Source organism: Triticum urartu, chromosome 2A, assembly GCF_056163025.1.
Source record: "Triticum urartu cultivar PI428250 chromosome 2A, HENAU_Tu73, whole genome shotgun sequence".
In the NCBI taxonomy this organism is placed as follows: Eukaryota; Viridiplantae; Streptophyta; class Magnoliopsida; order Poales; family Poaceae; genus Triticum; species Triticum urartu.
The window spans coordinates 743,639,668-743,665,291 of record NC_141874.1 but is presented as its reverse complement, the minus strand read 5'-3'; the positions used below and the strand labels follow the sequence as shown (position 1 = coordinate 743,665,291).

At 46.2% G+C, this 25,624-nt stretch overlaps 3 protein-coding genes and 1 pseudogene across 4 annotated transcripts; 3 read left to right on the top strand and 1 right to left on the bottom strand.

Moving 5' to 3' along the window:
* The first annotated feature begins 4,198 nt into the window (after positions 1-4,198).
* On the top strand, positions 4,199-11,516 carry VPS41 (vacuolar protein sorting 41). The gene is made up of 19 exons (XM_048703865.2): positions 4,199-4,769; positions 5,464-5,733; positions 5,817-5,996; positions 6,374-6,637; positions 6,713-6,845; positions 6,934-7,024; positions 7,183-7,285; positions 7,818-7,921; positions 8,034-8,127; positions 8,795-8,950; positions 9,042-9,104; positions 9,227-9,292; positions 9,508-9,708; positions 9,843-9,920; positions 9,992-10,111; positions 10,218-10,298; positions 10,387-10,472; positions 10,668-10,749; positions 10,825-11,516. Exons 1-19 carry the CDS (start codon positions 4,500-4,502, stop codon positions 11,221-11,223), a joined length of 2,841 nt encoding a protein of 946 aa, XP_048559822.1. The 5' UTR covers positions 4,199-4,499; the 3' UTR covers positions 11,224-11,516.
* Positions 11,517-11,633: 117 nt separating this feature from the next.
* Positions 11,634-14,035, bottom strand: LOC125540274 (coenzyme Q biosynthesis Coq4 family protein / ubiquinone biosynthesis Coq4 family protein). Its single transcript, XM_048703868.2, has 3 exons — positions 13,877-14,035; positions 13,304-13,487; positions 11,634-12,415 (listed from the first exon to the last, which is right to left on the bottom strand). The coding sequence occupies exons 2-3, from the start codon at positions 13,481-13,483 to the stop codon at positions 11,909-11,911; spliced, it is 687 nt and encodes a 228-aa protein (XP_048559825.1). The 5' UTR covers positions 13,484-13,487; positions 13,877-14,035; the 3' UTR covers positions 11,634-11,908.
* Positions 14,036-14,168: 133 nt separating this feature from the next.
* On the top strand, positions 14,169-16,319 carry LOC125540273 (tetratricopeptide repeat (TPR)-containing protein). The gene is made up of 5 exons (XM_048703866.2): positions 14,169-14,621; positions 14,747-14,796; positions 14,910-14,997; positions 15,738-15,854; positions 15,958-16,319. Exons 1-5 carry the CDS (start codon positions 14,169-14,171, stop codon positions 16,012-16,014), a joined length of 765 nt encoding a protein of 254 aa, XP_048559823.1. The 3' UTR covers positions 16,015-16,319.
* Positions 16,320-17,139: 820 nt separating this feature from the next.
* Positions 17,140-20,911, top strand: LOC147987563 (pectinesterase QRT1-like; annotated as a pseudogene). Its single transcript, XR_015615300.1, has 2 exons — positions 17,140-19,152; positions 19,714-20,911. The product of XR_015615300.1 is annotated as a pectinesterase QRT1-like (transcript).
* Positions 20,912-25,624: the final 4,713 nt, after the last annotated feature.

Sequence of the window (25,624 nt, the reverse complement as noted above, 5' to 3'; positions counted from 1 at the left end):
CTCGACGGCAGCGCACCTAGACCTAGATTACCCATGCTCACACTAGGAGGGGTGGGGTACTAGATTGTGCTTCTACATGGGCTGCATTCGGCTGCCAGGCCCGATTAACCAGAATCCTCGGGTTTTTCTACCGGAATAGCGTTCCTCAAAGACAGTCGGTCAATTATCCATAGAACAACCAGTGATAGTCAGATCATTTGATCGAACGGTGGGAAAGTCACATGGCGTGAGATGACTCGACAGTGCTCCAGTTTTGCTGTCCTTAATTGGCATATTGGGGCTAGAATTGCCTAAACTAGCTCACCTTTTTTAAAATATGGATATATCCATTTCCATTTCTATATTTTTTTGTCTAAATCTCGTGCCATATTTGTTTTGTGTTTGCAAAATAAATTTGTATACCTTCTATTTCATTTTAGTTCAGATGCGGATGTTTTGAATGCAAACAGGCATTTTCTCGAATACGAATGTCAGATATTTCCTGATCATTCATCACGACTTTCCGCCATTTGTCTCGTGGGAGATGCTTTTACAGCGGCAAATTTGAAAAAAAAATCAGTGTCAAATAAGGAAGCAGATTTTAAGATAGTGTCAAATAAGGAATTCTCTATAAGAGATAAGAGATGATGGTGTTCTTCGTTGCTCCTCGTCCCTGGCTTGGCTTGTGGGGTCCGTTTGGATGGTGCCTAAAACCCATACTCTGATTTAATAACGTGGTCAGCTCTTCTTTTACAAAGATCGTCGGATCGCGAGCCCGTTGGATTTACCGTGCGTGCAATAGACAACGTCCGACGCAAAATGATGAGTGTGCGACATGGGCCATGGCTGCCTCAGAAGTTTGCAGCATAAATAAATCATGTAGCTTGCGCCTCGAGGTTTGCAACATGACCTCATATTGCAACAAGCTTTTATGTACTAGCAACACAGATCATGTTTTGCTCCGTCTGAAATTGTCATGGCACTAGCGCATGGTAGCAGGATGGCCGACCACACGAGTCACGCAGCGGTGTACCTCGTCGGCGCCATAGCTCCACGACCCATATCACGCCAGCCACGCGTGTCCCCTCTCCCAGTTTCCCTTCGTTGACGTGATCGTGGGACAGAGACGCGGCCCTGCCTGCCTACCTCTCGCTTGCTTGAACACCCCGGGCATGGGACGAGACGCGGTCGTTGGAGCCGGGCCGGCGCCGCGCGAGCCTCCGTGGCCACGAGCAGCGACCGCGACGTGGCCTCCTTGTCGGCGCCCGCACCGCCCGGATCACGTATTACGTTTTGAAACGGTGGGCGGCCACGCGCGCGCCGGTGCCGGATGATGGGTGGAGCAGAGCAGGTTGTCCCGAGGCCGGGGCCAAGAGGAAGAAGCCGAACGCACAAGCGCGCGATTCCGCTCGACATAATCCAGCACCAATCATTTGAACAGTATTCATCACGGGGCCAGTGCCGGCGTGCGTCCACGAGCTACAACAGACGGAGTAGTAATCAACCACAGCGCCGGTTACCAAAAGGGCAGTGATCTGCGCCGGTGCACCGTCTAGCCCCAACTGTTAGATCCAGTGCGTTCCAACCGTTTGATCTGCCTGTTGACTTTCATCTCCTTCGTCCTCTTCGTGCGCTGCGCAGGCGCCGCCCCCTGCTCGCGTGGATGTCATCCCGGCCGCCGATCGCCACCCCCTCGCCTGGAACTCCTCCCTCCGCCGGTCCCTGCCCTCGTCGCCGGTGCTCGCCGCCCTCGTCGCTGGTGCTTGTCGTCACAGCACACCGTCTTCACTGGTTCCAGCAGGACAGCGTCGCCATCACGCCCAACGTCCTCTATCCTTGCAACACCTAGCCGTCGCGGCCATATCACGCCCGTCGCAGCATCATCGTGTCGCCGGCCGCAACTCTGACCGCCGTCGTCGATGCTCACTGCCCCGAGGTTGCACGAACAAAGGCCGCCCAATCGACGCCATTTAGATGGATGTAGCGAAAACTTCGCCGCTGGTAGCAAAAAATAGCGACGGGTGCAGCAAAATCATTGTCGCCGTCGTCCAGCGTCACATCTGCGCCATTAATGGATGTACCAAATTTTCTCGTTGGTCGTAGCAAAAGCCAATGATCGTTGCAGCAAAATAACCTCCGTCGTCGCGGGGATGTAGCTCCGTCAACGAAACATACAGCCGGATGCAGCTTTCCATGGTAGCAAAAATGTGTCGTTGAATGGATGTAGCAAAAAATGACATCATCGTCGCCGCCGGCACGAGGTCACAACTCCGCCATGATGGATGTAGCAAAAACCCTCGCCGGCAGTAGCAAAATCTATCTACTCCTATGGTTGAAGTTTTTTTAGTTGGGCAGTGCCTATTGAAGCTTTTCTATCTATGGTTGAAGCTTTTTTAGATCACGGATGCAACACTGTATACACGCGGTTCCGGCCATGGCAACAGGTAGTTGTGGCATCTCTGCTCTCCTAGTAGCAGGCGGTCGTTGCAGTTTGATGACGACAGCAGTGTCAGCACCGCCAGTCATCTTTACGTCGGCCCCGATCCATGCCGTTTGAAGCACCGGTGCAAGCAGCTGGTAGCAAAAACATCAAAGCTTCATCATTCGTGGCGACCAAGAAAGAAGGCTGCAAGGGGAAGAAAGGAGAGGATGCAGGGAAGAAGATAAGGTTGTTTGAAAAAAAAATAATGTGTGGGGCTGTTTGTGTCCAGCTCGGGAGATCGCTAGACCCACGATCGAAAGGGATCGCACGATCCGCACGGGTCCGGCCGAAGCTGCCGGCTGGAAATATTTCCCTTGCCAAAATGTATGTCGTCTTGTGTGTTAACGTTTCCCTTTTTTTTAAAAAAAAAAGTTGAGTGTTAGCGTTTCCTAGTGTACGTCGATTCAGTCTAAAACATGGTCACGTTCAAATTTTGCTCCATCCGTATCAAAATATATAAGACATTTTGTAAGTTAGTTCAGCCTACCAAAACATCTTATAACCAATCACATACATTTGACCGGCGCAATTTAGAAAAGATATAGGAGACATGGTTGCATGCATGTACAAATAGAGACTCAAAATAGGCGTGCCCGATGTTCTGGCACACTCACGAACGTTTTAGATCAAAATTAGCCAATCCTGGTTGTACAAGCTCTTAAGTGTCTGGCATTTCCTTTGGAGCTCTTTATTTCTTTCTTCTCCCTCGTTGTTTGGGCTGCCGGACGACTCCTTAAACCGTGCTTCCCCCCCTCTAGTTCTAGGTGCTTGTAGTGTGGCTTGTATTGTAAGCCATGTTCTCATCACCTTTGTATTTTTTTGGTTGCTGGTGTTTCTTTGTGCTTTGTCAGTGACATTGGATATTATCCCGTTGGCTGAATCCTACAGTTTCTTTAACTCAAATATGATTTCGTATCGAGTCTTTATTTCTAGAACATTCTCTTTTTTTATTAACATCTCACAACTTCCTTCACTTTGGTCCACCTCGACAAATATGTTAGGGACAACCACTCTCTAGGCATTGATGGCAGATCCAGAGCTTGATGATTGCCGAGCGATGAAGCTTGATCACGCCGTGCCCGCCTGTCACAAGGCAGGGGAAGCAGACTGCACCCTCGCAGACATGAGACGATTGTTGTGCTCGTGCTGGTAGTGGATTTGCCATTGCCTCTAATAACTTTTAGATCGATATTTGCATAAGTTACTCTTAGTCTCTTATGGCCTTCTCTCCTCTCTCCTGCCAACGTCGTCACTCTCGCTCTTGCTCCGCCGCCTCTCATCTCTCTTCCACTCCACCTCCTGCTCTTGCTTCGTTATCTCGTCACCTCACTCTTTGTTCATTCTTCCTCCTTCACTACCTGCAAAACTAGGCCAAAATCACTGTTTTGATCTTGTCGGAAAACTTTAGCACTATGTGAACCCTTTAGGCCTTATATAATGCTAGATGCTTATAGAAAAGTAAAGCGGATTTTCTTAAAAGTACGGATGCCTATTTCTACAGAAGAGACGCCTAACTAAGCATCTATCCTATACAAATAAGTATCGGTGCTTAAAAAAAATCTGGTCTCTAAGCATCTTGCATTGTATAAGGCCTTAGGGCTCGACAGCTACGACGGCACTCTTACACATAAATAGGATCCATCCAACTAAACATCCACGGTGAGTCGTAAGCAGGACACAGCTACAAGCCTGCCTGTCCGTGTCCATATCAGCGTATTAATTTCAGCCCGGATCGCCATCGCCAATGGCCACGCTTCCAATCTACTCCGAATCCACTGACCACTGGACGCGGCCCGAACTCGACACCGGCTCGAGCCCGACTCGACCGTTCTCCCTTTTTGTCTACCGGACCGCTTCGGTTCGGAACTTCGGATTATCGAAGTCAAGGCCGTAACGACAAGCCGATAGACGGACGCCAATCCAAGCACGAGCCAGCATTTTTTACGGTTTCAACCCTCACCTTTTCGCGAATTCCACCTCCCCGAACGAGGGATCTCGCCGCCGCCGTGATCCCCCCGCGCGGCGAGGAGGGAGGAGGATGTCGTCCGCCGCGCGGCGCGCCAGCCACCCGGCGCTGGTGAACGGGGACGGGGAGTACGGGCGGGAGGACGAGGATGAGGAGGAGGAGGAGGGGGAGGAGGGGGACGAGCCGGAGGAGGAGCCGCGGCTCAAGTACCAGCGGCTGGGCGGGAGCGTGCCGGCGATCCTCTCCACCGACGCCGCCGCCGCCATCGCCGTCACCGACCGCGCCGTCCTGCTCGGCACCCACGACGGCACCCTCCACATCCTCGACTTCCAGGGCAACCAGGTACGCCACGGCCACGCTCGCTTGCTGTTGCGGAATTGGGGGCGCCCTGAGAGCCCGCTCTTATTATCTACATGCGCTCGTAGCATTGGCCTGCCGCTGCACAACTATACTCCTAGCCAATTGCCCAAGAGACGTTTCAGAGAGCGGAATTTTGGGGGGCGATTGTAAGCTTCTGCTGCGGAGATTTATGGATGCAGATAGCGTTTGGGCGGGCGGAATTTTGAGGGATTACTTGTGATGACTATGCTGAAATTCTACCCTATGAGGCAGAGTCGACATGGTTAAACGAGCTAAATAGAAGTAACTGTCTGCATCAAAACCTTTTGCACCTTTACAGATGACGAAACACAGCTGCTACTAGCTTCACCATGGGTTGTTATCTGAAAAACAAACTTCATTATTGGTTGAATCCATGCTAGATAACATTGGTTGTAATGATCATGTTGCAAGTCTTAATATAGCTCCACCGTTTCTGTCAAAAGAAAGGGTTCATGGAAATCATATAGGGAAAAAGTGGTATGTGATATGTGAAGTGAAGCCTGTGTTCTGATGCCTTCGTCATCCACATATATGCTTTCTCTACAAGTGCCATATCCTTTATGTTGGCACGCCTACTAATCTGTCGTCAAATGCCTTATTGTTTATGTTGATACTAATCTATTGTCATCTATTTGTTTCAATATGTGTTTTCCAGTCAAAGGAAATCAAGGCTCACACAGCAACCATTAATGACATCAGTTTTGAAGATCGTGAATATATAGGAAGCTGCTCAGATGACGGCACAGTAGTAATAAGCAACCTCTTCACTGATGAGAAACTCAAGTTTGAGTATCATCGGCCCATGAAAGCAATTGCTTTAGACCCTCAGTATTCCCGGAGCAACAATAGATTTGCTACAGGTGGCTTAGCAGGTCAAGTACTTGTGTTGACAAAGAAGAGTTGGGTGTCAGGCTATAACAAAAAGGTGCGCTTTGCATTCTTGGGATAAAAATACGATCTGATTGATCAATTAGCTCTCATGGCTGTTATCTCGTATCCTTATCTTAGGTTCTGCGTGAGGGTGAAGGACCGATCCATTCTATGAAGTGGAGGACAGATCTTCTTGCCTGGGCTAATGATGCAGGGGTGAAAGTGCATGATATGAAAACGGACAGAGGAATTGCATTCATAGAGAAACCAAAAGGAATTCCTCGGCCAGAAGTTTTACTTCCTCACTTGGTCTGGCAGGTAAATAATGTTTTGATTCAAGATATATAGTTTATTTCAATCAGCTCAGTTTCAACATCTCAATCTGGTTAGCAGAAAAATACTACTACTTAGGTTGCAAAAGGAATCAGAAAACATGTAATTTTTCCGCTGATGTGTGCAATAAGGGTTCATCGTTTCCTTACTCTGTAATCTGGGTCACACAGTGTAAGACAAAGGATGTTGACCAAAACAAGAGGAATAGCATATGGTGCACATTAGTTTCTGAAATGGGTGGAACATACTGTTTGTTATGTTTAGGAGCATAATACATGCTTTGTTCTATGAGGAACAAGGATATATGCACCATGGAAACTGTACATACATGGTTGCATACTGATTGATTTTTCCATATGTAGGACGACACAGTTTTAGTTATTGGGTGGGGAACAAGTGTCAAGATTGCTGCAATTCGAACAGATTCATCCCAAGGACTCAATGGAATGCAAAGGAGTATTTCCGCAGCAAGTTCTGAGAAGTATGTTGATATTGTGGGCTCTTTCCAAACTGGCTACCACATATCTGGAATTGCTCCGTTTGGCGATCTTTTGGTTATGCTTGCTTATATCCCCGAAGAGGATGATGGAGATAAAAAAATTAGTACTTCTGTTTCTTCACGCCAGGTAAACACCACTGCTTGTCTTCGGATTACCCTTTACCACATTGATATATTTCCATTATGTCTGAACATTTTGTAGGGAACAGCGCAGCGTCCAGAAATTCATCTTGTTTCATGGAAAAATGATGTGCTTACTACTGATGCCCTGCCCATTCATGGTTATGAGCACTATAAGGCAAAGGATTATACTCTCGCTCATGCACCTTTCTCAGGTTTGGTGGACTTCTCAACAGTGAATGGACATTTCTTCACTCTTCACTGGAATTTCTATAATGAGGGAACACTTGTTTTATGATCCAGGAAGTAGCAATGCGGGTGGACAGTGGGCTGCTGGCGATGAACCGCTGTATTACATCGTGTCTCCTAAGGATATTGTGGTAGCAAAGCCAAGGTTCGTTAAAATGTTACAGACCTAGAGTGCATATTAGCCCCTTATTCTACAATTGTTAATTAAACAAGGCAATGGTAATTTATACAGCGTTATTCTTTCTGAAATTGTGGTGATCTTCATTGGCAATTTTTCTCTGATTGCACGTGCCTTCTAATTAGAGATACTGAAGACCATATTGCGTGGCTTCTTCAACATGGTTGGCATGAAAAGGCATTGGCTGCAGTTGAAGCAGGACAAGGGAGGACCGAGCTTCTTGACGAGGTAAAGTAGCAATGTCAAGATTGAATAGTAAATGGAGTACAGTGCATCAGCATTATTTGTCTGATGACGAGGATGCTTTTTTCTAGAAACCTAGGAATTGGCACCTTTAAGGAGCCAGTATTATGTTGGTTGGTGTTCACTGTATTGTTGACTTCATGTACAACTTAGCCATCCCATCTGAAAATAATGAGACCTCTGTCACTGAGCAATACGTCTATTCAAAATAATCCATCTTTAGACATTATTTTAGAAAACCTTTAGACCTTTGAGTGTCATGAGCTAAGGTGACCATAACATTGGAAGTGATAAATGAGACGCTGAAATACATGTTCTCTTCTTAAATCCCATATATATGCATTCTTCTTTTCAATTCATTTTTCAGAAAGTTATAAGTGTGTTATGTTTAACCGCGTAATTGGTCTATCGTATGTGGGGCAGTTTTTACGAAGGGTGGCTCTAACTATGAAAAGGAGATCTAACCACACAAGGAATAGTTGAACTATTATTAAATTTTGTTCATTCAATCTTGTAGGTGGGCACACGATACCTTGATCACTTGATCATTGAAAGAAAATATGCTGAAGCAGCACAACTCTGTCCAAAGTTACTGCGAGGATCTCCTTCAGCATGGGAGAGGTGAGATAATTATGTAGACACATTTCAAACCCAGAGGAGTTGTTTTCCATGGGCACTATCTGTGTTAATCATACATGTTTTACATCTAATAACAATAATTTACCTGCCACAGGTGGGTCTTTCACTTTGCTCATCTCCGCCAGCTTCCTGTGTTGATCCCTTACATACCCATAGAGAATCCACAGCTGAGTGATACTGCTTATGAGGTACCTGTACTAGTTTTTGTTAGCTGTAATCCTTGTGTTATATTTTACTTAGCTAGGGAGTAGTAGTACAGGCCAGCTAGAGCTTCCTTAGGGCTACTTTGATTCATAGGATTCTTACAGGATTTTCAAAGGATTGTGATTCTATGGAATTGGAATTTTTTCTATAGATGTTGTTTGATTCATATGAATGCAATCCTTAGGAATCATTCCTATGGAACTTTCCTTTTTCTATTTGGTAGGAAATTTTGCATGAGTTCCAAGCTCTTGGAAAATTCCTACGCTTCCATCAAACACACACTTGCCCCAATTCTTTTGTCTTGCAATTTCATTGGATCCAGATGGGCAGGGCATATTAATCCTCCATTTTTCCTATACCATGAATCAAGGGAGTCCTTAGTCAGTAAGATAGTGTATGCAGCTGGACAGCTAGTAGTAGTCAATTTGCCTTTTGCATGTACTAGCAACTGCTAGAGCTGCATGGTCAGTTCAGCATTAGCAACCGACTTGCCCTGTACTGTTTATATGCCTCAAGGCAACAATACAAGTAGCAGCTCCAGAAAAACACTATCCTGTGTTTGGCCCCGGCTCCTCTCTGCTTCTAACAGTTTTTTGCTTGTTCTTTCCAAACCTATCTATTTGTAATGATATTCTAATGTGGTCTATGTAGGTTGCTCTTGTAGCTTTAACTACCAATGCGTCTTTTCACGAACTTCTCTTGACTACAATAAAAAGTTGGCCACCTACATTATACTCTGCTTCACCAGTCATATCTGCTATTGAGCCACAGCTCAATTCCTCATCGATGACTAACTCATTAAAAGAGGTGGGTCGGAACATTGTTTACTGGATGTCGAAAGACTGTAATTTATTTATTTGAGCTAGAGGTTGGTATCTTGATCTTGTCTGCTTTGTAGGCTTTAGCTGAGTTGTACGTGATCAACAGTCAATATGAAAAGGCCCTTTCTCTCTTCGCTGAAGTAAGTACACCCTAGATTGTAACAGTTAAGAGCTCCATTCTACAATTGAGTTATAAAAGGAGCAGTTCCTGTAGTTTTGTTTCTAGGGCATGTTTTTATTGCTAAAACCTTATTTTGTTCAGCTGCTGAAGCCTGAAGTATTTGAGTTTATCGAGAAGCACAATTTGCATGATGCCATTCATGATAAGGTACGGTGTAAGGATTCCCAATTGGATGATAAAATTATCACAAGCATTTGATATTGTATTCGTGACTGAATTTTGTGGAATTTAATGTGGCCATAAATCCTAGTCTGTGGTCTAATTTGAGTTCCTTATATATAGTTACATTCTACCAAAACATAACCTAGGAAGACAAAGTCTTTCACATGCTCCACTTATTTATTGTTCTTTACGTTCTGCAGGTTGTCAATCTTATGCTATTGGATTGTAAAAGGGCAGTCCATCTATTGATCCAACATCGTGATATCATTCCCCCGTATGAAGTCGTGGAGCAACTGTTGCATGCAAGTAAAAGTTGCGACAAAAAATATCTGTTGCATCAGTATTTGCATGCTTTGTTTGAGGTGGACATACATGCTGGAAAAGATTACCATGATATGCAGGTATGTGGATTCTCATTGGACATACTATCCCTATATATTGTCTACTTGCTCATTCTACCCGTCTCCCCTATTTCTGTACCCTCTTATCTCGTGTTTTGACACAAACTAGTAACTCCAAACTTTCTGTGTTGTAGCTGGAGCTTTATGCGGATTATGAGCCAAGGATGTTACTACCCTTCCTTCGTACCAGCCAACATTACAGGCTTGACAAGGTCCTAGTCCTAATACTTGAAAAAAAATGTTATTCATTCATTATAGTTAACAATGGCGTATGGTATTTCAGGCATATGAAATATTTGCACAAAAAGAATTTGTCAAGGAGCAAGTTTTTGTTCTTGGTCGTATGGGAAATGCTAAGGAAGCGCTTTCTACAATTATAAACAAACTGGAAGATATACAGGAGGTCCTAACCTGGCTATCCTCATTTTCCTATGATATCTTATGCTGTGTTACCCAACTTGAGTCTATGGGTTTGGATTAGAATAACATAATTTTTGGACTGTATGCAGGCCGTTGAATTTGTTACGGAGCAACATGATGATGAATTATGGGACGAACTGATAAGACAGTGCCTCCAAAAGCCTGAAATGGTAATTGAATGAGATGTCTGCTTACTCGTCATGAGATTGATACCATTATATTATATGTCTTACATTATTTGTTGTGACTGTTGAGCAGGTTGGGATGCTGTTGGAACATACTGTCGGCAATCTTGACCCTCTGTACATTGTCAGTTTGGTTCCAGATGGGCTAGAAATACCCAAGTATGTTTCCCTGGAAGTCTATTTCGCCCAAAGATCACAAGATTGATCCTAGGAAATATTATACATGACAAAAACCTTACAAAACCAATTTCTTTCGTCATAATTCACCAACAATTTGTGAAAAACTGACAAAGACACCTCTTAACCCATTCCGTTCCTGGTCAAAGTATTTACTGATTATTCACGCTTTGACAGATTGCGGGATCGCCTTGTGAAGATTGTGACAGACTATCGAACAGAAACTTCACTGAGACATGGATGCAACGATATACTAAAGGTCAGCCATCTCCATTTCACTACCCTGGTTTATCTGTCATCCATCTTACATGTTTGCTGACTCTGCCTTCTGTAGGCCGATTGTGTTAATCTTTTGGTCAAATACTACCATGAGGCTCGGCGTGGGGTCTGCATGGCAAGCATGGACGAGGAGGCACAAGGAGCCAGAGTCAATGAAGGATCTTCGCGAACAGGCGACAGATCATCGACCTTACGTAATCTAGAGATGAAATCCAGAACGAGATGTGGCGCTCGATGCTGCCTGTGCTTCGACCCTTTGTCCATCCAGGACATGTCATTCATCGTGTTCTATTGCTGCCACGCGTATCATCAGTCTTGCCTCGAAGGCGGGCTGGACTCGATGAAATCAAACAGCAACGTCCGGGACAGCGACGATGGGTCGGAGGACGACGACGGTTCCCCCTCGGGCGAGTCTAGAATGCGGTGTGTGCTGTGCACCACAGCCGCCGCATAAGTTATATTCCTCATTGAGCTGTCCATATTCTGATGTGTTGTGTTGTAAGTTTTGAGCCCTGTAATTATTGCATTGCGCTCTTCTGGGGTTGATACATATGTAACAACAATAGGTTGTTGATTCTTTGAGGGGGAGCTGTGTGCGTCCTCGGCATGGGTTTTCTGTAAATTTGGCGCGCTACCTGAGTTTGAGCAAGGTTGTAACGGCATTTTTTTTCTCAATGCCACGCTTGCCAGATCATGCAATGTTCATGAAGACTAGTTGTTTTGAAGAAAGTGGGATGATCAATTTTATTTTTGGTGTAATATATATTTGTTTTCTGATTTGTAAACAACATTTTTCTCCTTGCTTCAAGCTTTAGTACGACTCTGGTGTATCTGAGATTCAGCCATTTTACATTGACACCGAGATTCAACCATCAGAAGTGTAATACACTGATTCAAAATTACAATATAGAATAGTATAAGGGGTCGAGCAAACCGTGAAGATATATCATATAAGTAGTTTGCGGTCAACATTGCATATTACCTCACGAAGCAACATCCAACAGCTACCATACCCTATTTACCTGTTAACATATCAGCAGCACAATTCATGGTATCACTCACAAAGAGAAACTGACAACAAGCAAGGCTGAAAAAACCAAGATACAGACGCTTTCATGCAAAATGCACTGGCCTAAAGTCTAAGCACTGCTTGTCGCCTTGGGATCCGGGCATGGCACGATCCCCCAGCTCCTCCTCACCTCCTCCAGATCTTCATGGAAGTGCTTCTCATAGTACACGGACATCAGATCAGTAGCCTTGACACCTGCCTTGGTCGCCCATGGGAAATAGTGCTGGAAGAACAGCCTCCTCTGCTTCTCGCTGAACCTCGCGGAGCCCCCAACGACAGAGAGCATGCACATCGGGAGGAACATCTGCTCGAACTCGATCACCTTGAGAGCAGTCTCGCCGATCAGGTTGGTTGGGAGGCCGAACAACACGTGCCAGAAGTCGTGCACCTCACGGGCACGGGTTGCGACGAAGGCGAGGTCGTCGGTTTCCATGAAGCGAACAGGTGGGCGGTCGTCTGGTGAGAAGTTCCTTGATCCCATGAACTGAGCGTAGGCAGCACCGAACGTGTTCTCAGGCATGTCCCAGGCGTGTGAAACCCGAGTGGATATAACCCGAGGACGCTCCAAAAGAATTTCCTGTAGGAACATGCTATTTTAGTTAGACTGGAAAGAACTCCGTAGACAAATGGATATAACTGTATCTTCAGTTTGCCATGTATATACAAATTGCATCGAACAGTGAGCAGTTGCCTCAGATAACAATAACAAACGGATATTCAAGTTGATCAGAAAGTTAAGGAGTTAAGACTCCAGCCAAACAGGAGCAATAATTCAGAAATTTATAATCCAATGAACAGTTGAGCAATAAAAGAAAAAAGAAACCAGTGTACAACAAATGCTAATATAAATGCTGTATTCATGTCCAGTCTTTTGTGGAATATGTCCAGTCTCCAAAACAAACCACATAAATAGGAAAAAAAAGTATTCTACAACAATTCTAGCATGGGTGAATCATCAGTTGTCAATCACTCTCAGTTTTGACATGAGAAATTACGGTGTTTCAACAATTGAACAATCACACTAATAAAAATCTATAGAAAATTGATAGAACTTTATCTTCAGTTTGCCATGTATATGCAAATTGCATCCAACTGGTAAAAGACAGTGGGCCTCAGATAACAATAAAAATGGATATTCAAGCTAAGAAGCTTAGACTCGAGCTAAAAAGGAACAATAATTTAAAATTTCAATCCAATGAAGGGTACAACAATATAAAAGTAAAAGGAACCAATGTACAACAACTGCTTAATATAAACCCTGTATTTCTATCCAATCCTCTGCAGATTATGTCCACTGTCCAGAAGAGCACTTTCGATATTCGACAACACTTCTAGCAAGCGAGTAATCATACCAATAAAAGTCTACAAAATACTACTCAAAGTGATTGTCCAAGGCGGCAACGGCAAATGTCCAAACATAACGGCACACCCGACTATGATGTGAGATGGTATAGTGTGGGCTTACCCTGCCTTCGGCGCTGTTCTTCATGCGCTGGAGCACCCGCTCGAATGCAGGCTTCCCGGTAGTCTCCCCAAGCGCAGCTATCAGATCAGCTCTCTTCGGATCAAGCAAGGCCCCGAACGCCGAACCAACTGCAACTGCCGCCTGCTGCCAGCCCTTGAGGTTCACACGCGCGGCCAACATGACGCTGCAAACACCAATACGCAGAAGATAAGAACTCTACAGTCTGATGAATTTTTACAACAGCATCATACGATTACGGCAGCTAGTGGCTAGTAGTTAAACAGTGTCAGTGATGGGCGCGGCGCGCCGCTGAGGCGTTTCATCAAACAGCTAGAGGGCGTGATCCCAAACGCGGCACCGCGTGGCCTGCGGAGGCGGTCGTCGGGCTCAGCGACGATCCAGGCCGAGAAGCGCACGCGCGAAGAAGAGGCCACCGAATCGCTGGCAGATTATGAGCACCCGGGGGAATCGCCGCCGCTCCTCCGTTCACCACACTCCGTCCCCGTCCCGCTAAAGTGAAATAGAGAGCAGAAACTCGGACGAGAGCCGAGAGGAATGCGGGTGAAGGTGTACCTTGCGAGGAATATCGGGCTGCCGTCGCGCCGCGGGTCGGAGAACGACCGTCGTCTCGTCGGAGTCGTCGCCGGAGGAGGAGACGGCGGCGTGGAGAGAGTCCCGAGTTGTTGTTTATGCCTGGATGGCGTGGACGGGAGGGTGTTTTTCGCAAAAGCGCCCACCGCTTCGACGCGAGCGGCCGGGCCCAGCGCCACGTCGACCTGTGCAAAATTGCAAAAACCACCCTATATGTATTTATTTGCCAGCCTCGTCCACTGTCCAAGCCATTCCATCATCTTACTGTACTTACATGGCGACGGCGATGGCCGTGGCGGGAGCAGCCTGCGCCTCCCGGCCGCCGCGCCCACCGCGCCGGAGAGGGACCGCGCCGCCGCGCGCCGCGGCGGGGGCTGTGGAGATACGGGTCTGCACGAACCGCACGTGCGCGCGGCAGGGCGGGCGCGAGGTGCTCGCGGCGCTCGAGGGGCTCTCGCCGCCCCCGCCGCGCGTCGACGTGGCTTCCTGCGGGTGCCTGGGCCGCTGCGGGGCCGGGCCCAACGTCGGCGCCTCCGTCCCGGGCCGCGGCAACGCTATATTCGGCCACGTGGGCACGGCGGCCCGCGCCGCGCAGCTCCTGGAGCACCTCCTCGGCGCCGCCGAGTTCGACGCCGCCGCGGGGCTCGCCGCGCTGGCCCTACGGGAGAAGGCCGAGGCCGCCCTCGCCGACGGGGACGCCGCCCAGGCGGAGGCCCTCTTCACCGAGGTGCGTGCGTGCTCTGCTCTGCTGTCTGTCTCCTTTCTCTTCAGAAGAATGCCACGGACAGAGCTGCATGCAGTTCTCGGCTTAGTGTTCTGATTCAGTAATTACCATGGCTTGTATGTACTTAGAGCATCGCAATGGATGCTCCCGGTGGACTGCATCTGGCCTACGGAGGCAGGTCTGCTCTGCTCTGCTCTGCTGAATTTGCTTGCAGAATCAGCGTCTGTCAGTGTAAATGTGTACTCTGATCTGATGAGCTTCGCATGTGATGGTTTGGTGGCAATTGTGCAGGTGTAAGGCGAGACTGGCGATTGGTGATACCGCCGGTGCACTCGCAGATGCCGAGGAGGCGATAAGGGTAGCTCCCAAATTTCCTCAGGTATCACTTGTAGATTGAGCTATTTTGCTTGTTCATGATACTACATCCTTAGTTAGCTATGGTGTATTGTTTATGAATTGGATGGCTCAGAGTGGCCATTCTCCGTCACAAACTTGTGCCGGTAGCTTTGCGTTAACTAGCCAGTTCAGGTTGGGGAAAGCCAGGGTGGGTACCTATGACAGTAAAGTGAACTGAAAAAACCATTTAGTATGCCTGACCATGAGCCCATGAATTACAAAATCGAGAGTGGTGATTACGAGATGAATCTGATGATTAACTTATCTGTGCACATAGTGTGAGATCATGTCCACTTGTACGATATCAAAGGCACTGTAATTTCATACATACGTCTGCGAGGCTGCACTATGTACCGATAAATGTGGTGGCCCTGATAACACAACTGTAATCATGGACCTAGGTTAGTAAGCTCCATTTGAAGCTTTCAGATATCGCAGATTTAATGCTTTCGCAAAAAAAAAAAACCCTGCCTACTTGAGTGTCCTGTCTTTTTTCTCCTTATCTTGCAGACTATTTGGAAAACATCTTTGTGCATAGCCTTCGTTCGGAACATGAAATATTTCCATGTTGTTCTTTTTTATGGCTGTTTATTGGACAATTAAACACTTATAGTTTGATGCTTGGCTTTCTCAATAAAGAAGCATGCAACCTTCTTGCTTCTGAAGCATCAAGTCCTGTGGGCATACTGTCTTCATAAGGTCTTATGTATCATGGCTATGCAGTCTCACTTGTTGCGAGGGGATGCACTATTCGCACTGGGAGAGTACCACTCCGCAGAGGATGCGTATGCACGTGCCTTAGATCTTGACCCATCTATTCGCCGGTCCAAGTCTTTCAAGGTTAGTGTTGAACAATGCACTGTAGTTTTGGCATTTCATGGTTCCAATTGCAGTCGCGTGATTTAGCGCTGCGGACTTTCTATTCTGACACTCCCTTCTCCAGGCCCGCTTGGAAAAGCTACGGGAGAAGCTTGTCACTGTCAGCAGTAGTTCATCATAGTTGAGACTGAAAAAACTGCACTTGTAAGATGAGATGAAAAGGTTCATCCAGCAAGAAATGTATGTATAGCTTGTGGGTTCATCAGTCTATATAATTCTCAATGCAACCTCTGCAAGTGTCACATCTAGCTAGCTTTGCTCGTTCATTTTAACATTATGCGGTGTACAGTGATCTTCCGTTGACTCCTTAGAAGAAAGAGACGATATATATGTTGACCATCCTTGTTGTGTCCATGTACTTTTGAACTCGATATATCCTATTTGAAATAAATATAGCAAATTCGAAGTAGGCTATTGAGTTCTTTATTGGGTTAATCTTTATTGCTTCCCTTGAGTGAGGTGGATGCCGTACGTCCCAGACCAGCTGGTACTTCTCCGGGCCGCCGCACTCGCTCGCTCCGGCCATGCCGCACCTCTTCCCGTTTTAGTTGTAGTTCATCGTGGGCGAGTTCGGCGGCAACCAAGTCAAACTGCATAATTTCACATTTCTGCACTATTTGTTCATAGGGGCCTTAAGATAACTGTTAACCAAGTCAAACTGAATGGCACATCTTTCTTCCGTTTTTCTGCTTGAAGCAACACCTATATCTTCTAGCCATTCCACCGACATTCGAATTTGGTCATGTTACTCATGTATAGTATAAATTATGTTTAATGTCAATATTATTTAATGTACATTCTAACTAATCTATGACTCGTAAAAATATATTAATCCAGGACTACCATGGCGCACATATCCTTCATAATATCTTTGTCGGTGACCATCTGACACAACTCTCACGTGTCTCAGTTTTCACCAATCAATCTAGATACTTGTCCCCAAGAATGCCGCAGGTAACTCGATTGTTTGTCACGCAACACGAAGGGTTGGGATGCATGAATTTTACATTGTAAATATGTATCTCGGTTGATTGATGGAACAAAAGGACAAAGAAATACATGTGTCATCTGGTGGAAGGTCTGGTAAAGGTAATGCAAACCGTCCATAAAACTGAGGGTCATGCACCTACCTCGGAAGGAGAATTGATTCAAGACCACTCCCTCTGCTTGATCTTTGCTCATCCTCTCATTACCTCCCAATGTGAACTATATATAGCCCAACTCACTAAATCGCTAGCCACAACGAGGAGAAAGCAGACCTTGCATATTCCATCAATCATGGCAATGAAGAAACTCTCGTTGTTCATGGGGCTGCTCATACTTGTGTTGTTTCCAGTGCTGTCGCGACAAGACGGTTTTGATCAACGGGTGGCATTGCAAGAGACTAAGAGTAGTGTAGCCACATTGACACTTGACGCCAAGCTCTCCATAGCAGAAGCCTCAAGGCTCGGTACGTAATAGCATTGACCCAGACACTATCTTTGGTGGTGAAGATGGCTTGTACAAGAACATCAGTGAGTGCATTTCCAACATCCCCGATGATAACATTAAATGATACTTCCTCAAATGGATGTATCTAACACCAAGTTAGTGCTAGATATTCCCTCTGTCCGAAAAAGTTTGTCCCTCAAATGGATGACGAAGAGCTTACCTTTTCCAATGAACACCTTCTCATGGAACACTGTTCCGGTCTTTAGGCTAAGCACATACTCCCTCCGTCCGAAAAAGCTGTATTATGTGAGAAGGTGTTCATTGGAAAAGGCAAGCCCTTCGTCACACTAAAATCTGATCCCTCCAACCCTGCTGTTATCGTGTGGAATGATACCTCCATGACCAAGGGCAAGGATGGCATGCTCCTCGGCTGTAGAGGTAGTAGCACTGTTACCATAGAGTCTGACTATTTCATTGCCTATGGTATTATCATCAAGAGTGATGCACTTCCTGCCCATGCACACGTTGCATATTGCATCAATCATGCGGATGAAGAAACTCTCGTTGTTCATGGGGCTGGCTCATGCTTCCGTTGTTTCCAGTGTCGTCGCGACAAGACGATTTAGATCAATGGGTGGCATTGCAAGAGACTAAGGGTAGTGTAGCCACATTGACACTTGACGCCAAGTTCTCCATGGCAGAAGCCTCAAGGCTCAGAAATAGCATTGACCCAGACACTATCTTTGGTGGTGAAGATGGCTTGTACAAGAACATCGGTGAGTACATTTCCAACATCCTGATGATAACACTAAATGATATGTGCTTAGCCAAAAGCCCGGAATAGTGTTCCGTGAGAAGGTGTTCATTGGAAAAGGTAAGCCCTTCGTCACGCTAAAGTCTGATCCCTCACCCTGCTGTTATCGTGTGGAATGATACCTCCATGACCAAGGGTAAGGATGGCATGCTCCTCGGCTCCAATGGTAGTAGCACTGTTTCCATAGAGTCTGACTATTTCATTGCCTATGGTATTATCATCAAGAATGATGCACTTCCTGCCAAGGCGGGGGGCAAACAAGTGTAGGCCACTGCATTTCATGTCATGGGCACAAAGGCAATTTTCTATAACCGCACCATCGAGGCCGGCCAGGGAGCCTTGTATAACCATGAGGGGCTCCACTACTTCAAGGCCTCTGCAATCAAGGGAAGTGTTGACTTTATCTTCAGATCCGCATGATCGTTGTATGAAGACTGTAGTATCATCTCTACTAACAAGGATATCACCAACATGAAAGTGGCACAAGAGGGGCAGGCCAGCGAGAGCTGTATCAACAGTGAGAGCGATTTCTCCATCAAGATCTGTACCATCAAGGGTGAGGGGAAACCAATATTCTTAGGAAGGGCATGGGGGAACTTCTTGCAAGTTGTGTACTCCACTGAGATGGACAGCGAAATCGTTCCCATCAGATGGAGAAAGGGGAATATGCAAAAGACATGATAAGTACCTCTTAGGCTTTTGCATATTCCCCTTTTCCCATCTGACGACGGGCGCGAGTACGTTTTTGCTTTTGTTTCTCCGCCCTCGACGTTCGCACCGAGCCCCTCTCCCTCGACCATCTCTTCGCCCTCATGTCCAACTTCGATCAGAGGGTTGAACTATTCCAAGGCGTTGATGGCAAATCGTACGCTAATGCCGCTGCTTGTGGTGGTCGTGGTCCACCCAAGGGCTACTGTGGCCAACCGCGAAGTAACTCCGAAGGACCGCGCGACGGCGGCGGCGCTGATTCTAACCAGCTGGGAGGAGGTGGCGGCTACAACAGGCCATGACAAGGTATTGACGTTAAACCAAATCTCACAATTCCTTGATAACTTTATAACACTTGTTGAGTATGATGTGGCGACTATAAAGTTAACTTAATATTCTAGCAAACGGAATCACAATGCCAACTTGGCATAACTGTAAATTATATTATCTCACTGACACTAGCAAATTAAATGACAACACATAATAACCTAATAACTGAAGAGTATAACAAATTAAATCCATTAATCTCAGAACATAGCGTAATAGTACTACATAGTACATCAAGTTCAGTCTTGCTCTCTTGTCTGTACGTTGAGGTAGAGGATTGCTCAGTTTACGAAGAGAGCAAATAATTCAGAAAGAAGCACATCCATTATATATAGCCTGACAACTCAGCTCAACACCTAAAACTATGAGTGAATATCCATGCTCTCGAAACAAACAGTTGATACGACAACAAAATCCACAATGCTCTACTTTGTTGCCAAGTAATAATGGGTTTGCCGACCGAAAGAAAAGAAAGACACCAGACTGTCAAGCAGTCATCCAGCAACAGTTGCACATGACAACTGTTTTTTTGTCTTTCAGAAAACAGCTGCAGAGGACAAGAGCAACCAGGGGCCGTCACGCATCACGGCACAGATCAAACAAATAATCTTCTTTCTTACAAAAGGGAGCCATTAGTAATTTTCGGTTGTATGAACATTTTCACTTGATGTTGCAAGCTACTAAGGCTGAACTTACTTTTTTTATTTGTTGCAGAAGGCTGAACTTACTCTCTTTTATGGTGTGCAGCTAAGTCTGTAACTAGGTTATATATGAAAACCTCCCGATGAGAATGGTTGGATGCTGGTGGTTGACGTGGCGACCGAGGAGCATCACATGCATCGTTTCCCGGTCGAGGACAACGAGTACTTCCTGGCCTCCGATCTGCTGGTGAACTTGTGTCGTGCCCTGCATATGGTGGGCCCTCGCTCGAAACTCCAGTTCTGGGTTATGTCACTGCCACCGGAGAACCAGTGGGCGAGTACGACGACAACAAGCTATGCTGGGATTTGAGCTACAGCTTCTACACGGACGACGATCGGTGGGTCACCTCGACAAGCACCTAGTTTGACGACGGTAAGAATGTGTTGTGCTTCAGATGTGGGGATGTCTTGTTCAAGCATGGCACGAGAGGACGCTCACCAGAGCCGTCCCCGGACGCTGATTGTCCTTCATGCGACCAACAACTCAAGCTGCCGCCAACGCCGCCGAACTGCAAATGGAACGTTTTCAGTGGTTATCGCCCGAGCCTGCTCTCACCTCTCACCTTGGCAACGTTGCCATCGCCATCATATGCCGAATCGACGAGACAACATTTCGAGCATAAATTGTTTCTCACACTATGCTAGCAGGAATCAAAACATCACGCATACGCTGCGCTAAGTCAAATTTGTTGACAAGCTTCAACAGATCTTGAATGATAACATGACTCGCTAGCCATTGAGCCCGGAGGTTCTCCCAGCATCAACACATCTCACAGCATGGGCCATACTCGCCATAAACATTCTACGGTTGCATTACTGTAACTTAAAGCTTTCCTATTGGTAATAGTATATTTGTTTTAGGAGTTCTCTCTATTAGTAGAGCTCATGGGGGAATTGTCTTTCCCTTTCGATGATATTAGTGTGTATACATGGTTTCCACGATTATTACTCCATGGAAATGTTGTTAAGTGTCAATGATAACCATTTGCCATTTCCTGTTGTTGTGGCCGATCATCTGGTGTCACTAATATCAGTGTATTGAAAGGTGTTTATATCTCCTTAAAATGTTTAAATAACCTATCGAGCCAGCTCGAAGCCCAAATAGAACAATTGTTCTACGTCCGGGGCTTAAAAAAAGTGCGATTGGTGCCTACTTATCGACATGGCGCATTTAGCAAATTTAGCGTCGAAGCATTTCCCAAACAGTGGTCAACACCAATTCCGCTGGATTCAGGTTAACTTAGCGCCAATCAAGTGATCAATGGAGTGAATCCTTAGCTGGTTGCTAACAACCATGGACCCGTCTGCGTTCTCCCATCTATTGAAATTCCATCCATTTGCTCCCATGTTTTGAAAAGTCAGGTCTTAATTTTTCTGTCCAGATTTCATGCACAGGTCCTCGTATGACCCACGGCCTGCTTTCTTTGTCTGACCAGATTGCAAGGTTCAAACCTTTGTCCCGTGGCCAAGGAAAAGGGTGCATGATACTCTAAAACATGCAAGTTATTTCTCAATCACTACATAGGGGCAGGGGACATGAAATCAGCGCTGGACTGGTTCGAGAACATGACGAAGCTCCCCACGAAAGCAGGGGAGCTAGATTGTGCCAATTTCTCCAAGTACTTGAAAAAACAGAAGGATGTGGAAGGTCCTGAGGTGCATCGATGGCCAAGCATACATGTGTGTCCCTCCTACGGACTCATCTAGCACCAGGTCCCTCCGGCAGCAGATCAAAGACGGCAAGATTGAGATATGCTACAACAAGGGAAGTTGCTCAAGAGGCTGGAATCGAGATAACTTACGTCAGTTATTTCTTCTGATTGAAGGAATAGTAGAAAGCAGATATTGTAAGTGAGAAGTGTTGTCGGCCCTTGTTCTGGCTCATCGTCCACGGTAGGTGCTTTTGCAAGAAGCAGAACCAGGTCGGAGCAGTTTTTTCTTTACACTAGTGCAATTTGTAGTCTTTGTCTGAGGGGACGCGGCTGTTCTGATCCCGAGCTCATGTGAGCTCGGGTGAAACAGTAAAAACACACGGGCACCCCACTCAAGCTAGCAAGGAAGTTTTGATCAAATCCATTACACAACCCATCCCTACTTTCCTCATGAGTGTATTTAGGGCATGTATAATGGTGCTATCTTAGAAGTGCCACGTAGAACAAATACTGAGGTGGAGGAGAGAGCATTCATAAGAAAAGACTTGTCTTCTCTTATTTAAGAGATCATCTCTTAGCATCATATGTCTCACCACGTTTTTAGGGATAGCCAGTTATTGCAGATAGTGTTAAGAGATAATTCATTGTAGACATGTTTTCATTGTCATCTCTAAATTACATGCAAGCCTTAAAATAAGACTATCTTATCAATCACTATACATGCCCTTAAAATTTCGTTGGCTGTGTGTGATAATCTTAACCGTATGATTAGTAATTATTATTGGGGTGCCAAGGAGGAAAACCCACTGTTATACATGGCATTAGATGACCAGGTCCAAGTCTTAGGGTGGTCTTGGTTTTAGGTATTTTCGTTTGTTTAACCAGGCTCTGCTAGCTAGGCAAGTGTGGCGAGTGCTAGCTTTCCCAAACTGCTTATGTGCGTGTCTATTAAAGGAAAGCATTACCCAATTGGTAGATTGGAGGACACCGTATTTTCTGGAAATCCATCACCAACATGGCAAGCTATTAGTCATGGTCCGGAGTTGTTGAAAAAGGGCATTGTATGGAGGATTGCTAACGGGCAAAATGCGCGAATATGGAGGGACTGCTGGTTGGTACGTGAACCTATTGGTGTTTTTTTTGATAAACTTCTTCTCCTTTATTCATTCATAAGTAAAGTAGCATCGTTTACAAGTAAAGGGATAACCTCATTAGGGCCATTATCCATCCAAACACTCAGAGAAGAAAACCTAGCTAACCTTGCTAGTTCATGAGCTACTCAATTATATTTCCTATTACAATGATCATAAATGATATGGGAAAAACCTAATGACATGAAATAACAGTCGTCTATAATGGATGAAGCGACTGAAGAAGAGTAGCCTTGGCTCAACGCATTCACCACCTCCACGCTATCCGAATTCACTTCAATCTTACTACATCCGACGGTATTAGCAAGATTCAAACCAAACCTCACTGCAATTGCTTCTGCTGTGAACGAGTCGAAGCAAAGGTCCATCTTTTTATTAGCAGCCGCTATAAATTTCCCCCTATGGTCCCGGATAACTGCTCCGAATGTTGCCGCGAGTGTGTCACTATCAAATCCCGCATCAACATTTAATTTCACATAACCATACTTTGGTTTCAACCAAGCATCTGAACGGACGTGAGCCTTTGGGCCGTAAGAGATGGTATAATTTGCTACTAAGCCTCTCACTGACATATTGATTTGATATGCACTTTGAGTTTCTTCGTCATGTGTCAATTTTCGTCTTTCATACCACAAATACCAAACCTTCGTTGCCATCGTTTCTCTGAACTTCGGCAAACCCAACACTTGGATTTGTTGTTCTGGAAGGCACAGAAAATGTGCCAACACAAGCTCACCTGCCTTGTCAACTTTCAGTGCCTGTTTGATAACAAGCTCAAGACCGAGCATCTTCCACACGTCCATTGCCAATTTGCATTCGAACAACATTATGTCTTATGTCATCAGGCCCCTGGTTACAGGCTGGGCAACTCGGATTTATTTTCAAGTGCTTATTAGCCAGGATAGATCGACAAGGAATAGCACTCTGGAGCGCGCGCCACATAAATATTTTTATCTTTGCTGGACAGACTAAGTTCCATACCGAGTCCCATGTATAAGATGGGTTTGAAGCTCCAGCCGTTGATTCCAACTTGTGCCCAAATTGAAATTCCCATTCTGTATGGTATGCAGATCGCACCGTGAAAGTCCCTGACTTTGTCATGTTCCATGCCAGGAAATCTGTCATCTCATGTAATTGTAGTGGAATGGCCAAAATCCTTCGAACATCCACTTGCCAGAACGTTTTGTTAACCAGCTGCTCATCCCAACTCCCTGTCACCGGATCAATGAGGTCAGAAACTCTAAAAAGAAGATTGTTGCCCCTTGGTGAAATCACCTTTCTTGTTGGGCTATGAGGTATCCAGGGATCATCCCATATGCTAATTTTCTCACCATCACCAACTCTCCAAATATACCCACGTCTGAGCGTATCAACTCCGGCCATAATACTCCGCAATGTATATGAAGCCTTCTTTTTTAAAGTTGCATTCATGAGATCTCCATCAGGAAAATATTCCGCCTTAAGGATCAACACACACAAAGAGTCCGTGTAAGGACATATTTATCCCTAAGTATTTTGGTGATTGATGACAACGCATTTGCGGACTAATCGTGTGCCATGAGTTTTCCAGACACTTCTTTGCTAGGCACAAGACGATTGGGTGCCCCTCGAAGACTGACGAAGACGGCGTCTTTTCTACGTTTCTTTTTGGTGGATTTGAGTCGTAGGAAAGCCGTACTATTAAGAGGGGGTCCGCGTTGGAAAGGTTTGGGTGGAATCATCACGTACACGTCTCCTTTTATCCCCTCCTTCTTCCTTGGAGCTTCCTCCGTTTTTCCTGCCTCCTTTGACTGGCTGCTATTGTGGTTGCGGTAGTACCGCTCCTGGATCAACGGTAGTACCGTAGGCATCCACGGTAGTACCGCTGGTGCTCACGGTAGTACCGCTCCCCTGGAGCCGCACTACCGCTGCCCACCAGGCTAGTGCCGCCCCTTTGCGGTAGTAGGAGCGGATGTAATTTTTTACATCCGCACCTGCCGCGGTAGTACCGCTTTCGCCGTGCGGTAGTACCGCGCTATGCGGTCAGGCAGTAGTACCACCCCTCGGCAGTACTACTGTGTCGGGTTTTTGCTACTTCCATTTATTTGCGGAAGTAGGCACGGTAGTTCCCCTTCCCCCTGGCTGGGACTTTTGCGTTGCGGTAGTACCGCATGGGGGGCGCGGTAGTACCGCGCGTGCGGAAGTACCGTCCCCAGCTTGCATCTGTTTCTGTGCTGGGGTCGCGGCAGTACTGTGGGACGGTACAGTTGTACCGCACTGCCGTGCGGTAGTACCGCTTGGTTGCAAGCAGTAGTACCGCGCGGCCTTGCGGTAGTACCGCTGGCCAGGCGCGGTAGTACCGCTGGCCGCGGGCTGGTTGGTGGGTAACGGTTGGATCTTTTCCACACACTATATAAAAGGGTCTCCTTCTTCCCCGTTGACTCACCTCTTCCACCATTAAAGCTCCATTATTGCTCCAAGCTCCATTTTCGCCCGATCTCACTCCCTAGCCAACCAAACTTGTTGATTTGCTCGGGAGTGGTTGAGAAGGCCCCGATCTACACTTCCACCAAGAGATATTTGATTCCCCCTACTAATCCCTTGCGGATCTTATTACTCTTGGGTGTTTGAGCATCCTAGACGGTTGAGGTCACCGCGAAGCCATAGTCCATTGTGGTGAAGCTTCGTGGTATCGTTGGGAGCCTCCAATTGAGTTGTGGAGATAGCCCCAACCTCCTTTTTAAAGGTTCGGTCGCTGCCTCCAAGGGCACCAATAGTGGAATCATGGCATCTCGCATTGTGTGAGGGCGTGAGGAGATTACGGTGGCCCTAGTGGCTTCTTGGGGAGCATTGTGCCTCCACACCGCTCCAACGGAGACGTACTTCCTCTCAAAGGGAAGGAACTTCGGCAACACATCCTCGTCTCCACCGTCTCCACTCTTGGTTATCTCGTGCCTTTACTTGTGTA